Here is a 23,247-nt window from a genome sequence, read left to right on the forward strand (position 1 = left end):
ATATAAATTAACATCTAAAAATAATAATATATTTAGGTATATAATCTATTTCGGTTACATTCGGATACCCGAGATACTTCGGTTCGGGTCGGGTTCGGTTTCGGTTCTTTAGATACCAAAATTTTGAATCCATTCGGATATTTAATCAATTTCGGTTCGGGTTTGGTACTACTTTTTCGGATCGGGTTCGGTTCGGTTCTTCGGATCCGGGTTTTTTGCCCAGCCCTAGTTGAAATTATCATTTTTAGCAAAAAATTTTTTTATCATTTATGAAAATGTTTACCATTCTCACCCTAACTAGTAAGTAGTAACTACTGGCATTATCTACGTAGAAGAATTTCTTATTGCTTAAAATAGAGTATTTTAAATAGAATATTTTTATATGTTCAGCAAAGAGATATAAAATTGGATCCGTAGATGTATCTATTCTCCAACTTCTTATTTTTTAAATGTTTGCTTGCTTGGTTTTGCTGATTGATGTCTGGCGAGTTGTTGGTTGTGTGGTGGTCCACCGCAGTCACGGACATCTTCATTGCATAATTAAAGTTCTTAACTCTTGGCACAAAACTGGGAAAACATAATTTATGTGAGTTTTTTTTTTTTGTAAACTAAATTTACGTGAGTTTTGAAAGACCTTATTAAGTAAAGGTATATTTTTGGTATATTATTTTATAGAAATTTTAAATATACTATAATATATTTAAATTTGTTACATTTATCATTTTATTTGTATGTGAATTTTTGTATATTAAATTATATATAACTAATTTTTAAATTTGATTTTTTATGTAAAAAATATATAATTATGTATAAAACATAAATTATCTTAGTTTAAAAGATCGGAATCTCATCTCGAATAAATTCACGAAAATAAAAAATACTCCAATAACCTACTTAAAATATAAAACCCCATTTTCAAAAAAAAGCATACTTAATAATATTTTTTTTAAATGTAATAGTTGAAAACTGACAATTGAATATCGATCTAGAATATTATTTTAATATATCTAATGGTAAAATATTAATTGTAATCAACAAATTTTGAATTTTGTAATATTACATGAATTATAAGTTTTAAAAATCTAAAATCTATTTATTAACATAATATATTTTTATTCATTTATTATTTTGACGTTACAAAATATTGTTTTAGTTTTATTTGTATATTAATTTTTAATAATAGTTTCTTTTTAAGTAATTTTAAAATTATCAAGAATATAATATATTTAAAATTATTATTTAAATATATCCAAATATGATGTCTCATTTTTATGTGTGTTTGCGTTGAGCATATATAATTTGTAGTTTGTATATTTAATAACACCTTGTTGCGTGCCGTTCAATGGTTTTAATAAATGTGTTGTCATTTCATTTTTATTACTACTAACATGATTTCTTAGTGATCAGTGATAATGTATTTTTAACGTTATGTATTATATTTTCTAACTCTTCATGCTGACAATTTTTTTAGAATCATTTTAATTAGATAATAGGTTTAAAGATGTAAATAAAACTGTGTATTTTGTAAATTTAATTTTTTTAGTATAACTGAGCACTATCAATTATGAAAATTATATTATGATTTTATTTTACAAAATATTTTTTTCTGTGTAATTTTTTTGTTTTATTTTGTATTTTTACAATTTTATTGCCTTATTCTTTAATTGCAGAGAATTGTTATTTCCATTTTTGTTTCATATACCTTAAAATTCTTCGGTTGATTTTTGTTTGTTTTCTTTCTCCAATTACAATGTACAGTTCGACCGTTTATTTTTTTGGGATCAAACTACTAATATCATCAGATAGAAAAGCTTAAACTCCAAGAATGGAGTGAGTATTTGTGCTAACGAAAACTAATTTAGCCACTAATATAGTGAGATATTATAATATTAGAAGGTATGTAAACACTTCTCTGTTGTCCTATGCTAGACATAATTAAGTTGTTGTCAATTGATTCTATATTTGTGATAACTGGAAATACATCTTTATTACATCATCCTTAATTGGTTTACGATTCGACAATTTCTAATATACTGAGAGTATCATAATATTAGATGTTAATTATCTCCTTCTAATTAGGAATGCACATAATGAGAGAAATTCAAGGTGAGACAACTTTACAATTTTGTCATCATATCTATATAGAGTTAGTTTATAGATTACTCTATCTGTTTCAAAATGTAATCAGTTTTAATTAAAATATGTAATATTTAAAGTTATTACTTTAGAAAACTGTCATTTAATATATAAATTTAATCAATTACACAATAATTTACATAATTTAATTGGGCACACAATATCCAATAAGTATAAAGTTACATTGAAATATAAAAACAATTTATATAGTTAAACAAAAAATACTTAAACCATTATATTATAAAACAAATGGAATATTCAAATTATATTGAAACATTAGAATAATAAGAATTAGAAAATCTGAAATCTCAACGTCGATCATTTATGTCGGCCATCCCTTAAACCATCTCCAATGTATTCCTCTATTTTTTTCTCTAAAATAGATGAATTTCATAATAGAGATGGATTTGTCCCCGATGTATTTTTCTATTTTCTCTCTTGAAAAAAGAATATTCTTGATATATTCTTTTCTAAATTTACAAATAATACTTTTTATTTGTGAAAGTTGAAAATCAATCCAATTTATTTTAGTATTTTATAAAATTATGATATTATTTACACTAAATATTTCTTTACAAACAATTATGTAAATAAAAAATATAATTCTATTTATATAAATAATATATTTCACTAAAAAAATATTTTCGCTTATAATTGTTTAAGTAAAAAGTTACAGGATCATTTTGTAAAAGAAAATTATTTTAGTATTTTATAAAATTATGATATTATTTACACTAAATATTTTTTTACAAACAATTATGTAAATAAAAATATAATTATATTTATATAAATAATATATTTCACTAAAAAAACATTTTTGGTTATAATTGTTTAAGTAAAAAGTTACAGGATCATTTTGTAAAAACAAATAGAGGAAGTGACATGACAAAAATATAATTTCTCATTGGTCGATTATTTTCGCCTACGTGGACACTCTATCTAATGTTTATATCTTCTTTTTATTAATTATATTTGATATGTATTGCTAATGTTTAATTTATCGTAGATGAATTCTATTCCTTTTGGAAATAGTACTTAAAACAATTCTTAATTAGTACACTATTTAGACTGATATCGTTTCATCATTTATTACAAAATTATAACAGCGACCATTGTTCTAAAACGCTGTCGCCATGACCAATTATATAGCGGGTTGTGTTTGTGACCGTGGCCATTTGTAGGGCTGGGGTGCGGGTCAAACCCGCCCCGCTGACCCGCTAACCCGCGGGTTACAAAGTTTTTTTTTGTTAAAAAATTCGATCCACACAACCTGCGAACAAATAAATTTGTACCTACACCCGCCCCGCTTAATTTTGCGGATAACCCGCAGGACCCGCGGGTTATATTTTTATTTTAAAAAATATTTATTTAATTTAATTTTTGTAAAATATAATATAAATAATATATTTATAATTAAAATTTTAAATATTTTAAAATATTTTGATTATTATTTTTTAAAATTCCCATATTTTCTTTACAAAATATACATTTTTACAAAAAAAAAATTTTTTTTTAAAAAAAATGGAAAAAAAAAAATTGCGGGTTGGCGGGTACCCGCGTTTCAAAATCCACCAACCTGCACCCGCCCCGCATAAAATGCTCATAACCCGCACCCGCATCCGTAAATCGATTTTTCTAAATTGTTCGACCCGCACCCGTCCCGCGGCGGGTCAAACGGGCCGGGCCCTGCGGGTAAAAACTCATATTCCCAGGCCTAGCCATTTGCCAAGATCAGTTACAAAATAGGAGATAACAGATTGAATGTCAAGTTTTAGCATCTTCCGATCAGTAGCATAATTCCAAACATGACTGTAAATAGTACACACTTTTTATTTTGTGCATTTTTTATGAGTAGTTTAATTCTGAACCATTACTTCGCTTAAAAAAATAAGGATGCAGGGTCCTTACTGTTTGATTTGACTAAAATAATACTTTTAGTTCAAGGATAAGATTGCGGAGATCCACCTAATATCAATATTAGAATCCTAGATCCAGATTTTAATCAGATTATTTTCTTTATGATCCACGATGTATGATAGTAATCCAATGTTCTTTTTTTTGTCAACTAGTAATCCAATGTTCACAATGGTTAAAGACACTAAATTCTATTTATTATTTTTTCTTCTGAACAAATGCAAATCTGTAAGTCGGTTATAAAAGTAGTGACCTATATTTTATAAAATTTGAAGAAGTTTTTAAATACAAACATTTCAATATTAGTGAGATATGATAACGAATTCATCGTTCATTTGTTTCTTTTGACTTCGACAGATTATCTGGTATCCACTTCTAATAGTCATTAATAACGAGTTTTTTTATTCCATTAATTTTTTTAAAAAATTAAAAATCATGTTTTTAATAATTTTGCCATTACGAGCTTAAAGAAAATATTGTCTGCGTGATTTTATTAAAAACCAAGCAATATTATATTATTATTACTATTATTATTATTATCTGTGTGATTGGTATCCATTGACTCACAAGGCTTTAATTTTAATAAAAATTGATGTTTTATTGTTTTTAATAAACAAAGTTCTTTGATGTTATGGTTATGAGATTAGTCATCTGATCATTTGGCCGTTACCAGTTTAAAGAAAATATTGTTTGTGTAATTTTATCAAAAATCCAACAATATTGTTGTTATTATTAAAATCTGCGTGATTGGTATGGTGCAGTTGGAATACGGAGCAGACGAATCGTACAAATTAGTGGTTCCATCCCGAGAGAAGCCGTATGCACAACTTGAGGTTAGTAGTTCCCACGCACCAACTAAAAACTAGTACTACCTTTTATCATTTTTTTCTGCCCACTTATTATTATATATCCATAAAAGATTTAAATGTGAATTCAGCTTTATTAACCATAAAAGACACCAACTTTGAATATTTGGTTGCTCTCTTTTATAGTTGAGTTCGACATCTAATTGATTCCACTGGAAAATATATACATTTAAGAGAAAAACATACGTGTTTCAAAATAAAAAGGGGAAATACAAATACTTCTATTTGACGTTGCAATTTTGTTCCTTCTAATTGTAAATATTTCATTTCTCAAAAAATATATTTCATTTTCTGTCGCCAATAAATCAACAAATAATGATATTATTCCTCATCACCTTCGAGTCGAAAAGATTAACAAAAAATCCATTATTCTGGCCACTATATATCACAATAGAGGCTCATGTAGGACCTGCGATGGTTGCCTCCACGTGAACCATACTAACCATGATGGGCTTAGTATGGTCTTTTCTTTATAGTTTGTTCTTTCATGTACTAGAATACAAATATGCAAGCAGAAGTCGTGATCTGCTTATGTGTCGATTACTATTTCCCGTTGTTTTTAATTTAGAAAATACATACACAGACCACTAATTCAGACAATGGTACAAAAAAAAGAGCATGAAAGGATATGATAATGTGTGATTCCACTAGTGTTTGTTGATCTCTTGTGCTAATATATGAAAAAGAAAAACTTAATAATGCAATCGTGAACCTCTCCACTGATATCTGTGTTGCAACGCAGGCAAAAAGCGTTTACGGTGCATTGCATGGCCTACAGGTTTGTGTTTATTATTTTCTGAACTTAGTTTTCATTTTACGAAAGAAGGATGTAATTAGTTATCGAAGAAAATAAATAAATAAAATTATAAATGCAGACATTCAGCCAGTTATGCCATTTTAATATGAAGAAAAAGGTAATAGAGATTTTAATGACTCCATGGAATATCACAGACCAGCCCAGATTCTCTTACCGTGGTCTTTTGATCGGTAAGCAAGTTTTCAGTTATTTTTAAATTAAACGTTACCAATATATATTCAACTTGTTTTTAGGATATAATAAATAGAATTGCAATATCTTCTCTTAATATGTGAAATGGATGAAATAAGATATGAGACATTGTTTGTTGCTACAGATACATCCCGACATTATTTGCCACTACCTGTTATGAAGAACGTGATTGATTCTATGACATACACCAAGCTAGTAAGCTCTTTTTTATTGTTCAATTTGGTTGGTTGATGAATCGTATCACTTATAATTCTCTGGTTGGGTTGTACGCGTAGAATGTACTTCATTGGCACATTGTGGACACACAGTCATTTCCCTTAGAGATTCCTTCGTATCCAAAACTATGGAATGGCGCTTATTCTCCCACTCAGAGATACACCTTCGAAGACGCTGCAGAGATCGTCAAGTAATGTTGGGATTCATAAATGATATATATAAAAAATTATGACTGTTAGGAATCCCATATCTGAACTACTTTTGTATATATGTAAAATATACATATAGTTATGCTGGGCGACGAGGGATTCATGTCTTAGCTGAGATTGATGTTCCAGGCCACGCTCTCTCATGGTAATTTCTTTTTGTTACCCTTCTTCATATCCCATTTCTTTATATTCAAAATTATTTTCGATGTGAATAATTTTCATTCTAATAAATAAATAAAAGGGGAAAGGGATATCCTTCCTTGTGGCCGTCCAAGAATTGTCAAGAACCGCTTGACGTGAGTAGTGACTTTACATTCAAGGTCATTGATGGCATTCTCTCCGGTACGATCTTTAAAAACACTTTCTTTCAGCTCAATCATATTTATATCATTATACACTTAACCAAACCTTTTCTAATGGAATTAACTTTTTCAGATTTCAGCAAGATCTTTAAGTTTAAATTTATCCACTTGGGAGGTGACGAAGTAAATACAAGTAAGAAATTATCCACTGTTTAACAAATAGTACATTTCTTCTCTATCATGTTTAGTTTCCTGGTATATTAACTACATGTACTTTCGTTGCAGCTTGCTGGTCTACAACACCTCGAATATCCAAATGGTAATGATACTTGTAGACATTTCATCTGCTCATGTTATTTATTTGAACTATCTAACCTACAGGCTAAAAAAACATCGGAAAACTGAAGCAGAAGCTTATGAATATTTCGTACTGAGGGCGCAAAAAATTGCTTCGTCACACGGATATGAAATCATCAACTGGTAATTTAAAATATCCTTTCATTGGACAGTAAAAAAATGCTAATCAAAGTAGCTTTTTCTTAGTAACTACATTTTGCTCTAATGTTATATACTGTAGGGAAGAAACCTTCAACAACTTTGGAAACAAATTAAACCCGAAAACGGTGGTCCACAACTGGTAAATGCAAACCATAAATTGTGTAGAAGACAACATTGAATACTTATCTTTTTACTTGGTGAATCAGGCTTGGTACAGGAGTTGTTGGGAGAGTGACGGCGGCCGGTTTAAGGTGCATAATGAGTAACCAAGACAAATGGTATTTGGACCATATAGACACACCGTGGCAAATGTTTTACGCGAACGAGCCATTTGAGATGATAAAGGATGAAAAGCGACAAAGTCTAGTACTTGGTGGTGAAGTGTGCATGTGGGGTGAACATATTGATGCTTCTGACATTCAGCAAACCATTTGGCCTCGTGCTGCCGCAGCTGCAGGTACATATATAAACCTTTTCTTATACATCTTGCAAAATATTTTATTTTTACATTTTGTATGCTACTTTTTTGCTAAAAATATTAACGTTTTATATTCTGGTGTTTGATAGAGCGGTTGTGGACACCCTACACAAAGTTGGCTGAAAATCCAGACAAGGTAACTACGAGGTTGGCTAACTTTAGATGCTTGTTGAATGAAAGAGGAGTTGCAGCTGCACCTTTGGTTGGTGGAGGACGAGTCGCGCCTTTCGAGCCAGGTTCATGTCTCGCTCAGTAACGATCGAAATGGTTTAGATTGTAGAATATGTTACAGTCAGCGGTATCGTGGCTGAGCACAAGCAACAGCCAGCAATCAAGTGAAATTCAAATATAAAATAGTTTATTTTAACTAGAGATGGAAATTTATCCTTTTGTCTTTATAATTTGATTCTCTATGTTATAACTCATAAGTTATAACTCATTCTCCAATATGTATTTCTTTTGTCTTATATGGAATTATAACCACTCTGCTTCATAATAGTAACTAGTAAGTAATGAATCAATATATTATAGTTGTTTTGAATACTTATTTTGATTAAGACCACAATCTTATTCTTACTATTTCAACTTATATATATAAATATAATATATATATTTTAACATCGAAAATCTATTCTATTACCCAAACTTGAGGTGGTTTGGGTAACCAAACCGGAATAGAACAATTAATGAAATAGAGTACTCTATGAAAAGATCTCGCAGTCCTAGTTAAGAAATCTAAAATTTGATTTTGTGCTCGTGAAATATGAGTAATCTTATATATTAGAGAGAAGCTTAAACAATGCTTTAATAATGGGGTCTTTGCTAATATAAATTTACACAGTTTCTTAATATTTGTGGATAATGAACTAAGAGCAATACTTCAGCCAATGATGATACTACATTAATTTTTATGTTGTCTAGTTACCGACAAGTAATTTATTGATTCGTAGCAACGATACCCTTTTTCTAATTCATTTTTATTCTAAAAAATAATGAGAAATTGCCACATATAGCTTCTTTTTTTTATCAACTAATACTTGTTTCTAACTTTTTAATATTGGATAACGCATTACCTTATGAGATAATCTCTAACTCTATTAGATATGATGATCCACATATAGCTCTAAAACATGGATTTGTTTTCAAACTAAGCCATAAGGGTTTATAATGACTAAATATATTACATTAAATGGGTAAATGATAATTATACAATTTCATACATATATGTTAAATAAATAAATATTTAAATATTTTTTTTGATTTTTTTGAAATTTTTTTTTTTGATATTTTTTCAAAAACTTTAAATTTAAAATATATTGATAAATATGAATATATATTCACTCAATTTGAATTATATGTATATTTAGTAAAATATTCTTAAATATGTATAACATATTTCTAAAGTTTAAGTAAGACCTTCTTGAATTTGATATCTAAATTTTATAAAGATCTTATACAAATTTATATATTCATATAAATAAAATTTAGTAAAATGTCTTACACATTTAAAAACGCTTTCCTAAATATATATACAAGTTACATTTAAAATAATAATAATCTAATTATACGTTTATGAAGGCATTCATGAATTAGATATTTTTCACAAATTCAAAAGAAAAATTGATTTGATTTGATTTTATTATTTTTAACGTCTATTTATTTTTATATATTTCATAAATAATTAACTAATTTTATAAATGAAGGAATAATTATTATTTACCCATTTAATAAAACCTAATTTGGTAACTTTGATCATATATTGGAGGTTATTTAGAAACAAAAACTAAAAAGGATATTTATGAAATCTCCCCAATTTTTTTTATCACTAAATAATATAATAAACTTTAAAAGTGCTAATTTAGAGATTTTACTTTTTAATATATGGAAGTAAAAGTAAAAATCGAACCGAAAGCTCTATCTATAAACAGGTCCATATGATTTTCTTGCAGCACATTAAGAGGTTGCTTTCTCTCTAATATAAGCTACAACTATTATAAGATCGTCAGAAGTTCCAACAAAGTTCAAAAAAAGAAATGTTTGTCGGGTCTGTTCGTATTCTTATTCTTCGTTGCTCTAACACTAGCAGCCAGATCGTTAATACCACCTTTTCTCGCCGCTTTTCTTCCGTTCCGGCGGCGGAAAAGGCAAAGGATTCTGTTATTGAATTGGCGCTGAACTCGGTGGTGAAAGTGTTTTGCAGCTCTTCCAAGTCTAACGTTTTGCAACCTTGGCAAAAAAATCTCCCGCGACAATGTTCTGGCTCTGGTAACAGATAGACATATGTCACATACCTCTCCTCTTGTCGAATTTTTCTTTTTTATCTTTTTTACAATATTCGTCACATGACGCTTAGATATTGATGTATGTGGAATTAGGATAATCATCCAAAATATTTGTATTGTAATCATAATTATATAGGCAAATCTCCAAAATAGCACCTTTCTAAGTTTATATCACAAAAATAGCACTCCAAAACTAAAATGACCAAAATAACACCTTTCTAAGTTTATCCTTTGAAAATTTTAATTTTTTTATTTTTCAAAATTTGAAATCTTATCCCCAAAACCTCATTTCTCAACTCTAAACCCTAAACCTTAAACTCTAAACCCTAAACCCTAAACTCTAAACCCTAAACTCTAAACCCTAAACCCTAAACCCTAAACTCTAAACCCTAAACCCTAAATCCTAAACCCCACCCTTTAACTCTAAACCCTAAGTTTGTGACTTTTGATAAAACATTAAGTGCTATTTTTGTGACTTTTGACCTGAAGTGCTAGTTTGGGAACAAAAACTTGATTTAGTGCTATTTTTGTCTTTTTCTCTAATTATATTTTGATATTACGGAGAGAAACTAATTATTCATGTTCTAGTTGTTTTTGGTATTTTTGCAAAAATCAATATCCGAGAAACCCTAAATTTTGGATTACTAATGTGCATGTTATTTGTTTACTTAATTAGGGTGTTACGTACACTTGCCTGTTTGTTTTTCTTCTTTGCGTGGTTTTAAATCATATCGTTGTTTCTAATTGATGTAGGATTTGTCATATCAAACAATAAGATTCTTACGAACGCTCATGTAGTGGCTGATTCACACATTCGTGCAAGTCAGAAAGCATGGTTCACCAACCAAATTCAAAGCAGAAGTCGAATCAGTTGGTCATGCTTGTGATTTGGCAATTTTGAAGATTAAAAGCAAAACGTTTCGGAAGGATTTGAAGCCTTTGGACTTCGGAGACGTACCCTTTCCTAAAGAAACTGTGTTTGTTGTTGGATATCCAAGAGGTAAAATTCAGATTATTGTTTGAGTATATAGGAAATAATAGAGTAACTAAGACAGCTAAAATGACCATGGTTTCGTTTTATATTTCAAATATCGTTAGATGGATATTTTAGTAAAAGATTTCATGTTAGTATATCTGATACCATGCTATATTTGGAAAACCATAGACAATAAAACGCAGCACTTGGTTTCGTTTTATATCATATGATAGGCAACAATTTTGCTGAAAGTAATAAGAAAATGACTATTGATATATGTTATGAACTCAATTTGCAGGGGGTGATAGCATTTGCATTACGAAAGGTGTTGTCTCTAGGATTGAAGTTACCAGATACTCTCACAGCAAAACTAGTTTAATGACAATACAAACAGACGCAGCTATTAATCATGGAAATAGTGGTGGTCCAGCATTCATGGATAACAAAGTTGTTGGTGTAGCCTTTCAAGGTTATAAGAATATATACAGGGTAAGTTGAAACTGTTATAATATTTGAATAAATGGAGACGAGACAAGCCTTTTTCAAACTTTTTTGGTGATTATCAAATGCAGCTACATTATCCCAACTCCAGTAGTTAAGCATTTCATATCTGGTGTAGAAGAAAATGACCAATTCCCTGGATTCTGCTCGTTGGGTATACTGTGTCAGCATATGCAGAACGCTCGTATGCGTAATTACTTCAAGATGACCTCTAAAATGATAGGAATTCTAATAAAAAGAATAAACCCGTCGTCAAGTTCTTATGGTATTCTGAAAAAGGATGACGTTCTTCTCTCGATTGAAACGACGAGACAGGTAAACATTTATATATTACACAAATTATTTTTCAATATTGATTCAGTTGTGAAAGTTCACCATCTTTATGTTTGATACAGTTGTTTTTCGGAAGACAGAAAGCATAAATTTCAGTCACTTGGTTTCTATGAAGAAACCATGTGAAACAACAACTCTGAAAGTCCTAAGAGATGGAAAAACACATGAATTCAATATCAATATAACCCCCGTACGTAAGTTAATGAACGTCCATTTTTTTTTTTAACTTCGTTGTATGAGTTTTGTAACTTCTTTCTGAAATTATTGGATATTGTGTTTTTTTTCTCTAGTTCAACCGATCTTTTACATTTTGTGTTATGCATGGTAACTTACGTAGGTGGAACCTCTAATTCAAGTGTGATAAGCTTCCAAGTTATTACATATTTGCCGGTTTGGTCTTTTTGCCTTCTACTCCTCAGCCAGGAACGATACCCAAGAAAGCCGGTGAACAGATCGTCCTACTTTCTCAGGTGTTAGAGGATGAAACCACTGTAGGATACACGTTTTTGAACAATTCGCGGGTAACTTTTGTTCTCGAGTCTTGTTTGTATTATAATATGGCCCGTGACACCATGAATCGTCTCAGTTTTTAATTTAACTGACATAACGTTGAAAGATATCATATAGTTCCACACTTGTAAGATAATTTTTTAGACTATGCAAATCATATTTGTGGTGGAAACAGGTAAAGAAAGTGAACGGAGTGCAAGTGGAGAATCTGAAGCATCTACGTCAGCTCATAGAGAAATGTTGCACTGGGGATTTGAGAATTGATCTAGAGAACGATAATACCATCATCATCGGCTACAAGTCTGGGAAAAGAGCAACTCCTAAGATTTTGAAACGTTACGGAATACCATCGACCATGTCTAAGGACCTTCAGTCTTTGTAGCCGAATTGTAGTTAACCAAAGAGTTTTGATCTAGATCTATTGATTTTCTTTCGATCAACTTCTGATCAACAAGGAAAATTATTTTGTCATTTTAGTGAATATATATATATATGTGCGAAAATGTTTTAACTATGTGGTATTGAGTAGGGGACAAGACTGAAGTCTATGTTCTCAGATTAACATTGGTTAGTTTTCTCTGTCATAAACTCTCAAAGAGTGCTGATCTTGCTTGATAGAGGTCTCATAACACACTACTTTTTAAGTTAATAACCTTTCAGATAGAGAATTTTGAGTGTAAAACCAACAAAGCCATTAGAAACCAACTTCATCTAGAGAAAATCTATTTCTTGTGTGATAAAAACAGAAACACAAAAGACTTAAACAACAAGAGAGTGTATCAAATGCTTTTTGGCAAGACGGACATAAACAAAGTTCTGGTTATTTCTCAAGTGGAGCTTTCTGTTTTCTGCTTCTTGGCCTTCTCAATCAGAGGTTTCAACTGTTTCTTCTCCGCAAGAAGCTTGAGGAAGTTGAACAAAAACGGAATGTAGTTGTGCTTCCTCCTAACATTCTCCGTTTTCCACTTCATGAACTTCTCTTCCTCCATCACAATCTTATCGCTCACAGCTTCTATCCCAGTCTTCACCTCGCCAATCAACACCTCAAGCTCTCCCGCACGGCTCTTCTCCGCACCAGCCAACTCCTGGAGCATCTGCTCCTTCTGCCTCTGAAGCTCCTTGAGCTCCGCCGTGTAAATATCCTTCCTGTTTTTAATGACAGCCAAAAGATTGAACCTAATCTCGCTCTGCGAGTACCTCTCGATCCTTTCTTGGATCACCGGCTGAACCAACTGCAGCCATTCGATGCCGCTTTGGTCCCCAGGGCAGGGGCCAAGGCTTATAGGTCCTTCCTTGAGACCATCGAGCTCGTACAAGACTCCTTCCACAGGTACGTAGCTTATGAAATGGTAGACGTCATCGTCTTTTGTAGCAGTCTTTTGTTCCTCTGGGACGAATGGCTCGGGCCTTGCGAAACTGTTGTGGGCAGTCCTTATCGCCTCGCTGTTGTTGATGGCCAAGCCCTTGAGGTCGGATGGAAAGTTCTTGGTGAACTCTTTCAGCGTCGATAGCTCAGGACCGATGTCGACCTGGGGAGAGTTCAAGAGGATAGACAAGATCGCTTGGGTCGCACAAGCATTGTTAATGACCTGTGAAGTATAGAACGTTTAAGATTTGAGGTTGAATAAGAAAAAGATAATATGTTATTTAATACAAAACCTGGTTTGCAAAAAAGAGGTTAGAAACTGGATCTTGAATTGTTGGACGATCGTCTTTTACCCCAGCTTGCCATTTGAAGAGAAAGATCAAACCGTACACGGGTCTACAAGGCAGCCACAAGGTTGGAAAAAACATATATTAATAAGGGCATAGATATAACATACAGTTGAAAGTCTAAACCCATTTACGTTCCATTAAAAAATAAGGTGGAGTAATATAATTGTGGATGTAACTACTCACTTGAGGTTATTGAGAGAATCAAGATCAAGGGAGTACAATTCTTCAACCTACAGAACAAAGAGTATACATCAAAATGGATTGGAATAATCATAAACAAGTGGTAAAAGCTGACAAAAAGAAATCGTTTCAATAGCCAGTTTCAGCTTTGACGATGCACTTGGACATCTAAAAGGAACGAGTAAAGATGTTTGACAGTAAAGACATTAAATAGCAGAGACCATCAGTGCAGAAGGTAGCTACAGAACATGAGTATATTAATTACAGAAAATTAAAAACAGAAAGATAACATGAAGAGTATATTAATTACCTGGACACCTTTGACTTGCATTTGTTGAATGAGCTCTGTAAACACACCTGTAGTTACATATACAAATCAATTAGCAAAAACACACCAATGGAACATCAGTAGATTAAAAGCTAAAGACAGTTACAGAGTGCAGAACCTTGGACAGAGTCACACAGATCTATATACGAACTTGTTTACTATATAAACTCCAAAAATTACAATCAGTTTCTTTAACTTCCAAAGCCTAACACTGAACTCTTGAAACAGAAGCTAAAATAACCTTAGACCAGAAATTTTCAAAGTTTGAGTCTTTGAGATAAGACTGCATGTTTTATATAGTACCAAAGGCACACATTCAGATACTCACAGGGCATGAGAACAACACTAGAAACATAAATTTCAAATCTTTTTTTTTTATTTATAAAACAATCAAAATAAACAGAAGTTTGGATTTAACATATCGAATTCAAGTGAGTGAGAATTAGTAACCCAACACCATTATTTATCCATCGCAAGAGAAGATGAGGAAGAGACCAAACGTACCAGGATCCGACTCGATCGTGCACCAAGACATGACGAAACGAGCTAAGAGAGGAAAAGCGAACTTGGGATTCTCGAGAGAGAGAGAGAGAGACGAGAGACGGACTTGGGATTCTCGAGATCGAATCCGATTTGGGAATTAGGGTTTAAACTTCACTGATTTCGCCATATACTATTTTCTTCTTTTGTTTTATATACCACCGCCTTCTCCTATCCGGGTTAGTCTTGGTTCCTTGTTTTTTTTTTTTTTTTTGAGGAAATTTCAACTCTTTTACCATCTTTTAAATTTATTTTTAAAAATAATATTTTTTTTATAAATATTTAAGTTTGTGATTAAAAAACTAAGCTAACTTTTTCTAATCATAAAAGTAATTTATAGAACATTTATAAAAGTTTATAAATCTAATTCTTTATCCTAAACATTAACCTTTAAATAATAATCTGTAAACCATAAATTCAAATGTCAAATTATTTTAATTGATTGTATTTTTAACACGTGGTATCTAACTTATAATATTTCAATTAATTTTCCTTTTTTATCAGTTTATTAGTTTAAAGATGATATAAATATATATATGAAAATAAAAATAATAAATACTATAATAAAAATGACTAGAAGACAAGAATAGATCAAGTGAAGTAAACTGTAGAAATGATTTACTTTCCAAAATTTCTTCTAGTTAACAGAATATTAACTGTACTAATTTTTTTAGTGAGCTTTAGAGATATAGAATCCAAGATATTAATTCAATTGTAAACATTAAAATTTGAGATTGTCATTTTTCTAACGATTATAAAAAAAATAGTCATACAACAAATAAAATACATCTTCCATTCTGTACTGTAGCTTTTCCATATTAAGAACGAACACTTTAATCGGTCCATTTGCATTTGATTAGTGAGTTTCCTCAAATAAGTTTTTTATTCGCTTCAGCCTTCAAGGATTGGAATAAAAAAGCTACCGAAAAACATAACGGAAACCTGGTTTAGAAGATAAAAATTATCTCTCACTAGGATCGCAAATGAAGTCTAAAGCGTTTGACATAGAACCTTAGGATAGACAAAAGCACACAAACTCCAAGACAAACTAATCCAAACTGTTTGCAATCTTTCTCTTCTGTTTAGTACTCGTCATAACTATTTTTCAATCAATGCACGACGGGTTTCAAAGGATGAGCCCTCAGTTTCGAAAAATCCAGGCTAGCATCAAGCACCTCGTCCAGCTCCCCAATAACACCTCTGATCAAAAACATATAACACAAAACTTTTATTAAACAAAAAAATCATCAAGACGATACTGTGAGCAGGGATGAGTCTTTTTACATGTTGTCGCCTCTGATAATGTACAAACCCAACACATGTTGTTGTACTCCTTCCTGTGAAATATCAAGACACGTAAAACATCAACAACACTTTAAGAGAGGTCCTAGTGCTCATTAACTGACCTTGTTTAGGTTTACAATAGACAGTAATGGAGGGTAATTAACAAGAAACTAAAGACGCAACTCATTTTGAGATCACGTGCCTTTTCTCCGTTTCCTAACATGTTTTAGACAGAATAACATGTCATATGAAAGACTAATCTACATGTATACATCATTTTAGCAGAATCATCTCTATTTCCATCCTAAATAACATTGGTCTGGTACAGTATCAACTTTGCCTCACAAACTCTTAGCGCAACAAGAAATTATACAGGAAACAAACCTTTCAACATCTTTGCGGAAACAAAAGGTGGTGGTCCTGTATTAATTACACACTCGCACCTAAAAGGCTAGGACTTCTAGCGAATGAACTCACACTTTTCTCATTTAATCATAACATTTGACGAATCACTATTCACTAGCACTAGATCAATATCAATGTAGGGTTGTAAGCTCCATCGCCATATCTGTACTGGCAAATTCACACTACCTGAGGCCAATTATTTTTTCTGTATCCACCATTCTCTCACAAAACAAACTACTGCACGGACCAGCCTGTCTAAAATGTCAGAATATGTTTGTTCCACAATGTAAAGCAAGAAATCAAAATGACCAATACCGGATGAAGACGGATGCTCTGACAAAGAACAAAGCTAATCTCGCACAATCTATTTCTAGTATTTAACTCCACACAAGACGTAGTAGCCACTTAACTGAAAGTGAAGGATGCACAAGCCATTATAAAATGGAGTGAACAAAGTTACACAGGTCATGAAATATCCATTTCTTTATGGAGAGAAGTACTTATATCCATTCAATTTGGTAAAATTTAAAATGAAAAAAAAAAAAACAGGAATCAGAAGCTTTACCTTAGTGGAGAAGACGCGTTCATGAGATTCATCCAGGATTATATTAGTAGCCTGGTCAAAACCTTTCAGAACTCCCTAATAAGCAAAACAACAGTGTTCTTTTTGCTAAGTTACTTGCTTTTAAAATCAATATAACAAAATAGAGAGAGAGAGAATAATAACATACCACAATGTTGCGTCCATCGTTGGTAATCACCGAAATAATCTCTGCAGCACCAATCCAAAAGATAAGATTTTTCAGACAAATGATGCGACAGAAGATCAAGAAGTGGCAAAAAAAAAAAAAAAAAAAAAAAAAAAATCGAAAAGACAACTTACGATCGACAAGAGACTCAAGTCCAGTAGTTGTCGCCATGCTACAGTTGAAAGTCCTGAAAAGGTTACAATGATAGTTCAGCAGGAGTTTCATCGAACACTTGGTGGGCATTACGGATAACAAACATAAATCAACAGAATCCGGATAAGAACCCAGAATTACGAGAAAAAAACAAAGATCATTCCAGCATAATTCGACACCCTTCCTTTCGAAAAAGAAAACAAATCTTAAAGGGACGGAATCAAAGGAAAACGAATGTAAATTTGATTATAGCTCATGGAAGAGGGTTCAACAGTATTCAGGAAACGTATGAGGAAAACGAGAGAGAAAAGATTCGACCTTTGCTGCTTCTGAATCTAAGCCCTTTTCCTCTCACTGTTAAAGCCCTAATTAAAACCCCTTTCGCCGTCACTTTCTTTTCTCAGAAAACTCGGGTTTGTGTTTTCTTAGATTAAACCCGCCTTCGAACCGGTGATCCATATAAAATACAATTCGAATTAAATTAAAAATCATCAATTTAAAAACGCAATAATAAATGAATTTTTATATTGACTTAAATTTTCATTGGTTAAAAATCTTTTACTAATATAGTATTATATAATAAAATTTATTAATTTATTTATTTATATCTCATTCATAATTATCAAATGACTCGGCGATCCAAAAAATAATTAGATTATGTGTCTAAATTCACTTTAAATACATTGGTGATGATTGGTTCAACTGTGGTTCTAAAAATTTAGCGGTAAAAGTTTAGCCGTAGGTAAATTGGTTGTAACCTACGTTGCACGGAAGCTTCATCGGACGTCCGCTTCCCGCTTCGGAACCGGAATCGGAATCGGAACCTTGTGGACGCTTGCGGAATCTCGCTTCCAAAACGTTTCTAAAATATTCTCTTTAAAAACCTGTTGGAAGCTTACGATTCCGTTTTGGAATCATGCTTCCGTTTTAAAAAAAAATGCAATGTATATCAATAAAATATAAAACCATAGTTTTAATCTAGGAAAAATGATAGCTAGCTACATCAAGTATTGGCCATCACATGGCTAACCATGCCAACTATATTAATGCATGTTTAACTACACGAACTATATGTTACGTATGACCACATCCCCCAAGTTAATGACGTTATGTAATCAACATCATTAAGTTAAATAGAGTAACCGGCGATGGACACGTGGATGTCGGAAACTAAACGCTGTTAATTATCCCGTTAAGACAGATTGTAACCCGATCCGTCTACCCAATATTTCTATAATTCTAATCCGGCCCAAACATAAATAACCCACCCGACCCGATCTGTTTCTTCAACTCTTCCTCTTCTTTTCTCACGAAACCAGACATATGAGAAATTAGGGTTTGGATGCAAATCACTGAGAAAAACTAAGGTTGTGAAATCTTGTGTGGTTACTAAACAAATCAAGGAAGAAGAATAAAGAGAATTCTCGTTGAGATGAGGTAATTGCTTCATATCAAAACTTTATAGTTTCAATTGGTTGTTAATGTCTCAGTTTTTAAGGATTGTGGTGTCGGGTTGTTGTCTGAGTTTTTAAGGATAATAGTGGTTTTGTATGTTAGTTTATTGTGTTTATGCTTGTTTATTGTCAAGTTGTGGTCCTCATGTGGTCTTCTTGCCGGCTTTATGTTTTATATGTATATTAATGGTGCTTTTTGGACTTTTAAACACAGTGACGAGGATTTGGTGGTGAAAGTAAAATGTTATCACTCTGGAAAATTTGAAAAGAAAGAAGCGATTGTAGATTACGTAGATGGAGAGGTCACGATGTTTGAGGTGGATTATAATTGTGTCTTCACATCCTTGGTATCAAAGTTGACTGAGAGAAATATCGTTACTGGGAAAGTATGGTTCAAGCTCCCATATGAAAATATTGAAGATAGAAAGCCGTTGTGGGAAAATGTGGAGAAAAACAAGAAGAAACTGGAAACAGCAGGTCGATGGTATAAGGAGGTCGACATATATATTGAAAAGGATGGTATTGAAGAGGCTAGAGAAAATGGTGTACATGAAGAGATGGCCATTGAACCGATTCATGAAGGTGGTGAGCATGGGAGTGATGATGAAGTTGAAGATCCAACATATGGGGTCGAAGCTTCAGATGATGATAGTGTAGATTTTGAGGCAGGTTTGTCTGAAAATTCAGAGTCTGATGATGAGGTTGAGGTAGTTGAGGAGGAGATAGAGATTTTAGAAGATGTGGATTATGAAGAACAAATTCCAGATGAAGATGAGGTTTACCCTGCCACTGATGACTCATCTAGTGATGAAGAAGAACAAGCTGAGAGGCTGGTTAAAAGAAATGTGCTTGATGGTGTTTTCAGTCTGAGGCAACTATTCAGTACTGGAGAGGAGTTTAAGGAGAATGTGATCAGATACATTCTGAAGACAAGGAGAAATGTTGTCTTTGATAGATGGGAGAAGACTAAGCTTGGTGCAAGGTGTGATGAGAAAGATTGCGGGTGGCGCATCTACTGCTCAGTGGAGAATCCAATCGGGAAGTGGATGGTGAAAACCTATGAGGACGAGCATCAGTGTCATCCTGTGGGAAGGTGTAAACAGATCAAGAGTCCTGTGATAGCTGATCTATTTTTAGAAGACATTAGGCGCGATCCAGAAATGAGTGCTCCTGAAATCAAAGATGAAATGAAGAGGAGGTACAACATCATCATCTCACCTCCACAGTCGCAAGTTGCTAGGCGAATGATCTTTGATAAACTCCAAGCTGAAACGAATGAGCAGTTTGCGAGACTTAGAGATTACGAGCATGAAATTAAGAGGTATACTTGTTTTTCATTACCTTTCATTCTTGATAATACTTTCACTATGTTGATATTTATTGACTATATTTTTCAGGACAAATAAAAACACAACTGTGGAGATCAACACCATCAGAAGAGAGGATGGAGAGGAAATATTCTCACAAATCTACATCTGTTTTGAAGCTCTAAAGAGGTCGTGGAAAGCCAACTGCAGACCTATCATCGGCTTAGATGGTACATTCTTAAAACATTCTGTCCAGGGGATGATTCTCACCGCAATTGGAAGGGATCCAAATAATCAGATATATCCTATAGCTTGGGCAGTAGTTTCGGCTGAGAACAATGACAACTGGGAATGGTTCGTTCACAAGTTGAAGCTTGACTTGGATTTGGGTGAAGGTGAGAACATTTCTATCATATCCAACATGCATAGAAGCTTGATTCATGGTGTTGCTACTGATTTGCCAAAGGCTGAGCATCAAGCATGTGCTAGGCACATCTACGCCAACTTGAAGAAACTCCATAAGTCTGACACTTTAAAACCACTGTTTTGGAGAGTTGCGAGCAGTTATAACGAAGCTGATTTCAAGGAGAATCTAAAAACTTTCAGACAGTTTGATCCTAGGGCGTGTGATGATCTGTTGAAGAAAGATCATCGAATGTGGTGCAGAGCTTTTTTTAGGATTGGTTGTTGTTGTACGGATACTCACAACAATCTGACTGAGTCTTTCAATAGGACTTTGAAGACTGCAAGGAAGAAGCCATTTGTGCAGATGCTGGAGCTCATGAGAAGAGATGCAATGCAAAGAATTGCGAATAGGTACAAGATAGCTTGCAAGGAGATTGGAAGACACACAAAGAAAGCAAGAAAAGAGATGGAGAAGTCGTGTGAAGAAGCTCAGCATTGTTACTCCGTGTCAAGTACTGGTGGGAAATATGAGATTGTGGAGGGGACAAATGGCTATTCAGTCCATCTTAATAGGCGCACTTGTGTATGCCGAAAATGGGACTTGACAGGTATTCCTTGTCGCCATGCTGTTTCTGCAATCCGGGAGAACACCGGGCTAGTTGAGGACTACATTTCTGACTTCTATTTGACTGATAAATGGAAAGAGACGTACCGGAAAGGTCTGAAGCCTGTAAATGGCCCTAAGTTTTGGGAAGAAGTTGGAGGCAAACGCATCTTTGCACCACCTTATAAGCGACCACCAGGTAGACCAAAGGGTAAAGCGAGGATCAAGGGTGTCCATGAATCACCGTCGAAAAAGAAAGTTGGTCGGAAAGGAAGAGAAGGACATTGTGGGCTGTGTGGTGAAAAGGGACATAACTCAAGGAGGTGTCCACATGAGGTATTGTCTAAGCTCTTTTAAATTGTTTTTGTATTGTCTACTTTGTGTTGTCCAAGTTCTTTATACTGTATATTTTGTGTTACCGCAGTCTCAAGAAGACAAAGCAAAGAGAAGGCGTCTTAATGATGAAGCTCAGTTGGAGGCACAAGTACAAGATCAACTACAAGATCAAGAGGAAGCTAATGACCAAGCACAAGAGGTGGCTGAAATGGAAGCTGATTTCATGGCTCAATTAGTTGAAGATCAATCACAGTTTGAAGTTCAAGACATTTCTTCTACTGCCCCACAACCGACTCAAGTACTCCGAAGAAGCAACCGTTTGGCTTCATTGTTGTTTGGTTGATCATGTCTTCTATTTCAAGAACATGTCTATCTTTTGGATGTTTGTACGATGTTAGCAGTCTTGGGTTTCACAGGTTCTTGCTTGTTTTTGATGTATAACATCATGTTGTTAGAATTCTCGGGGTTTTCAGGTTCTTTTTGATGTGTAACATCATGATGTTAGAACTCTTTTGCAGTGTTTCAAAAAAAAAAGAACTCTTTTGCTTATTTTGATCTTCAAAAATTGTTATGACTCATTTCGCTTATTTTGCAAGATACTACTAGTGCATAAATGATGAAAATATTCCACAATTGACATTGTTCAACAACATTAAAGGTCAACCCGATACATAACCATTCCATTGTATGCATGACTGATACACCAATAACAAAGTACAAACCATTACATTAAGCTCAATTCACATTATTATGCATCGCCGATACACAACCATTTCACGAGAACCTGGTTTCTCAACCTTCTTCTGCTCCAACTCCATACGAAGCTCATTGACAGTAGCTGTTAGCTCATTGATACTGGCCGTCAGTTCATTGATATGTTTCTTCTTCTCTCGTATTTTATCCCGAGCTTGAATCAAAGCCCTCTTAGCCCAACCTTTCACTTCTTCTTCATCAAGCCACGCAAAGTAAGAGCAATGGTCATTCCCCCCCTCCTAATGATACAAAAGACATAATGTTAGAACTTGTACAGTTCTAATTACTACTAATTACCAAACACCATTAATTTCATCTAGACCTTGTACAGTTCACACCCATAGAACCTTCGGCCAGGATTCTTATCTGTCCAAGCCGTGAAAATCTTCGCAGGCAACTGACAAGCACACATTTTGCGATTACCATAACCTCTGTTCCTACTGTTTCTTGATGAACCCGAGCTTAGATCCATCTATCAAAGATATGTCAATCAATACCATCTCTTCTAATAATCGAACAAAATCTTAAACATTTATATACTGGGTTCAGCGATTTTACCTGATTTCCTCTTTGTAGATGCTGGACTCGATTTTGATTTAGGTTGAAATCTCTGCTTCACGAAGAAAAGAGGAAGAGTTAAGACAGAGATCGACTCTGATTTCATTATTATAAAGAATTGGGTTGGGCCGAGTTTAAAATATTGGGGCCCAAATACCTTTTCTTTTATTTGGGCACGGGTCGGGTTAGAATTATAGAAATATTGGGTAGGCGGGTCGGGTTATAATCTGTCTTAACGGGATAAT

The 23,247-nt window shown here is 33.2% G+C and overlaps 5 protein-coding genes and 1 pseudogene across 6 annotated transcripts; 3 read left to right on the forward strand and 3 right to left on the reverse strand.

The window, feature by feature from the left end:
- The first annotated feature begins 567 nt into the window (after positions 1-567).
- On the forward strand, positions 568-8,171 carry LOC125596357 (beta-hexosaminidase 3-like). Its single transcript, XM_048771531.1, has 14 exons — positions 568-586; positions 4,812-4,883; positions 5,659-5,694; positions 5,792-5,903; positions 6,050-6,120; positions 6,201-6,331; positions 6,430-6,495; positions 6,592-6,692; positions 6,786-6,845; positions 6,938-6,971; positions 7,034-7,132; positions 7,230-7,289; positions 7,357-7,607; positions 7,718-8,171. The coding sequence occupies exons 4-14, from the start codon at positions 5,819-5,821 to the stop codon at positions 7,882-7,884; spliced, it is 1,125 nt and encodes a 374-aa protein (XP_048627488.1). The 5' UTR covers positions 568-586; positions 4,812-4,883; positions 5,659-5,694; positions 5,792-5,818; the 3' UTR covers positions 7,885-8,171.
- A 732-nt stretch (positions 8,172-8,903) lies between these two features.
- Positions 8,904-12,680, forward strand: LOC111207040 (annotated as a pseudogene).
- A 187-nt stretch (positions 12,681-12,867) lies between these two features.
- Positions 12,868-15,207, reverse strand: LOC125596355 (ubiquitin carboxyl-terminal hydrolase 2-like). The gene is made up of 5 exons (XM_048771528.1): positions 14,959-15,207; positions 14,437-14,483; positions 14,130-14,176; positions 13,890-13,992; positions 12,868-13,819 (listed from the first exon to the last, which is right to left on the reverse strand). Exons 1-5 carry the CDS (start codon positions 14,987-14,989, stop codon positions 13,058-13,060), a joined length of 990 nt encoding a protein of 329 aa, XP_048627485.1. The 5' UTR covers positions 14,990-15,207; the 3' UTR covers positions 12,868-13,057.
- Positions 15,208-15,922: 715 nt separating this feature from the next.
- Positions 15,923-18,052, reverse strand: LOC125596356 (sm-like protein LSM8). 2 transcript variants are annotated; one of them, XM_048771530.1, is made up of 6 exons: positions 17,904-18,052; positions 17,567-17,619; positions 17,415-17,455; positions 17,249-17,323; positions 16,279-16,331; positions 15,923-16,194 (listed from the first exon to the last, which is right to left on the reverse strand). In XM_048771530.1, the coding sequence occupies exons 2-6, from the start codon at positions 17,601-17,603 to the stop codon at positions 16,104-16,106; spliced, it is 297 nt and encodes a 98-aa protein (XP_048627487.1). In that variant the 5' UTR covers positions 17,604-17,619; positions 17,904-18,052; the 3' UTR covers positions 15,923-16,103. The 2 variants fall into 2 exon arrangements, with proteins under 2 accessions (XP_048627487.1, XP_048627486.1); XM_048771529.1 differs by lacking the exon at positions 17,904-18,052 and having other exon boundaries at positions 17,567-17,704.
- Positions 18,053-19,347: 1,295 nt separating this feature from the next.
- Positions 19,348-22,034, forward strand: LOC125596354. The gene is made up of 3 exons (XM_048771527.1): positions 19,348-20,360; positions 20,437-21,691; positions 21,780-22,034. The coding sequence occupies exons 1-3, from the start codon at positions 19,348-19,350 to the stop codon at positions 22,032-22,034; spliced, it is 2,523 nt and encodes an 840-aa protein (XP_048627484.1).
- A 205-nt stretch (positions 22,035-22,239) lies between these two features.
- Positions 22,240-22,912, reverse strand: BNAC04G29720D. Its single transcript, XM_022704891.2, has 2 exons — positions 22,767-22,912; positions 22,240-22,683 (listed from the first exon to the last, which is right to left on the reverse strand). Exons 1-2 carry the CDS (start codon positions 22,854-22,856, stop codon positions 22,432-22,434), a joined length of 342 nt encoding a protein of 113 aa, XP_022560612.2. The 5' UTR covers positions 22,857-22,912; the 3' UTR covers positions 22,240-22,431.
- Positions 22,913-23,247: the final 335 nt, after the last annotated feature.

Source organism: Brassica napus, unplaced genomic scaffold, assembly GCF_020379485.1.
Source record: "Brassica napus cultivar Da-Ae unplaced genomic scaffold, Da-Ae ScsIHWf_11;HRSCAF=18, whole genome shotgun sequence".
NCBI lineage: Eukaryota > Viridiplantae > Streptophyta > Magnoliopsida > Brassicales > Brassicaceae > Brassica > Brassica napus.

What these genes read in the sequence shown, in the direction of transcription:
- LOC125596357 (XM_048771531.1), top strand. Translation starts at nt 5,819, where the DNA reads ATGAAGAAAAAGGTAATAGAGATTTTAATGACTCCATGGAATATCACA. An exon ending in ACACCTCGAATATCCAAATG is followed by an intron (nt 6,972 to 7,033) that starts GTAATGATACTT and finishes TCTAACCTACAG; the next exon opens with GCTAAAAAAACATCGGAAAA. An exon ending in AAAACGGTGGTCCACAACTG is followed by an intron (nt 7,290 to 7,356) that starts GTAAATGCAAAC and finishes TTGGTGAATCAG; the next exon opens with GCTTGGTACAGGAGTTGTTG.
- LOC125596355 (XM_048771528.1), bottom strand. Translation starts at nt 14,989, where the DNA reads ATGTCTTGGTGCACGATCGAGTCGGATCCTG. An exon ending in TGCAAGTCAAAGGTGTCCAG is followed by an intron (nt 14,177 to 14,436) that starts GTAATTAATATA and finishes TTTGTTCTGTAG; the next exon opens with GTTGAAGAATTGTACTCCCT. An exon ending in ACCTCTTTTTTGCAAACCAG is followed by an intron (nt 13,820 to 13,889) that starts GTTTTGTATTAA and finishes TATACTTCACAG; the next exon opens with GTCATTAACAATGCTTGTGC.
- LOC125596356 (XM_048771529.1), bottom strand. Translation starts at nt 17,675, where the DNA reads ATGCCCACCAAGTGTTCGATGAAACTCCTGCTGAACTATCATTGTAAC. An exon ending in AACGCGTCTTCTCCACTAAG is followed by an intron (nt 16,332 to 17,248) that starts GTAAAGCTTCTG and finishes GATATTTCACAG; the next exon opens with GAAGGAGTACAACAACATGT. An exon ending in ATTATCAGAGGCGACAACAT is followed by an intron (nt 16,195 to 16,278) that starts GTAAAAAGACTC and finishes GTTTTTGATCAG; the next exon opens with AGGTGTTATTGGGGAGCTGG.
- LOC125596354 (XM_048771527.1), top strand. Translation starts at nt 19,348, where the DNA reads ATGTTTGAGGTGGATTATAATTGTGTCTTCACATCCTTGGTATCAAAG. An exon ending in TACGAGCATGAAATTAAGAG is followed by an intron (nt 20,361 to 20,436) that starts GTATACTTGTTT and finishes TATATTTTTCAG; the next exon opens with GACAAATAAAAACACAACTG. An exon ending in CAAGGAGGTGTCCACATGAG is followed by an intron (nt 21,692 to 21,779) that starts GTATTGTCTAAG and finishes GTGTTACCGCAG; the next exon opens with TCTCAAGAAGACAAAGCAAA.
- BNAC04G29720D (XM_022704891.2), bottom strand. Translation starts at nt 22,856, where the DNA reads ATGTGTGCTTGTCAGTTGCCTGCGAAGATTTTCACGGCTTGGACAGAT. An exon ending in ATGGGTGTGAACTGTACAAG is followed by an intron (nt 22,684 to 22,766) that starts GTCTAGATGAAA and finishes TTGTATCATTAG; the next exon opens with GAGGGGGGGAATGACCATTG.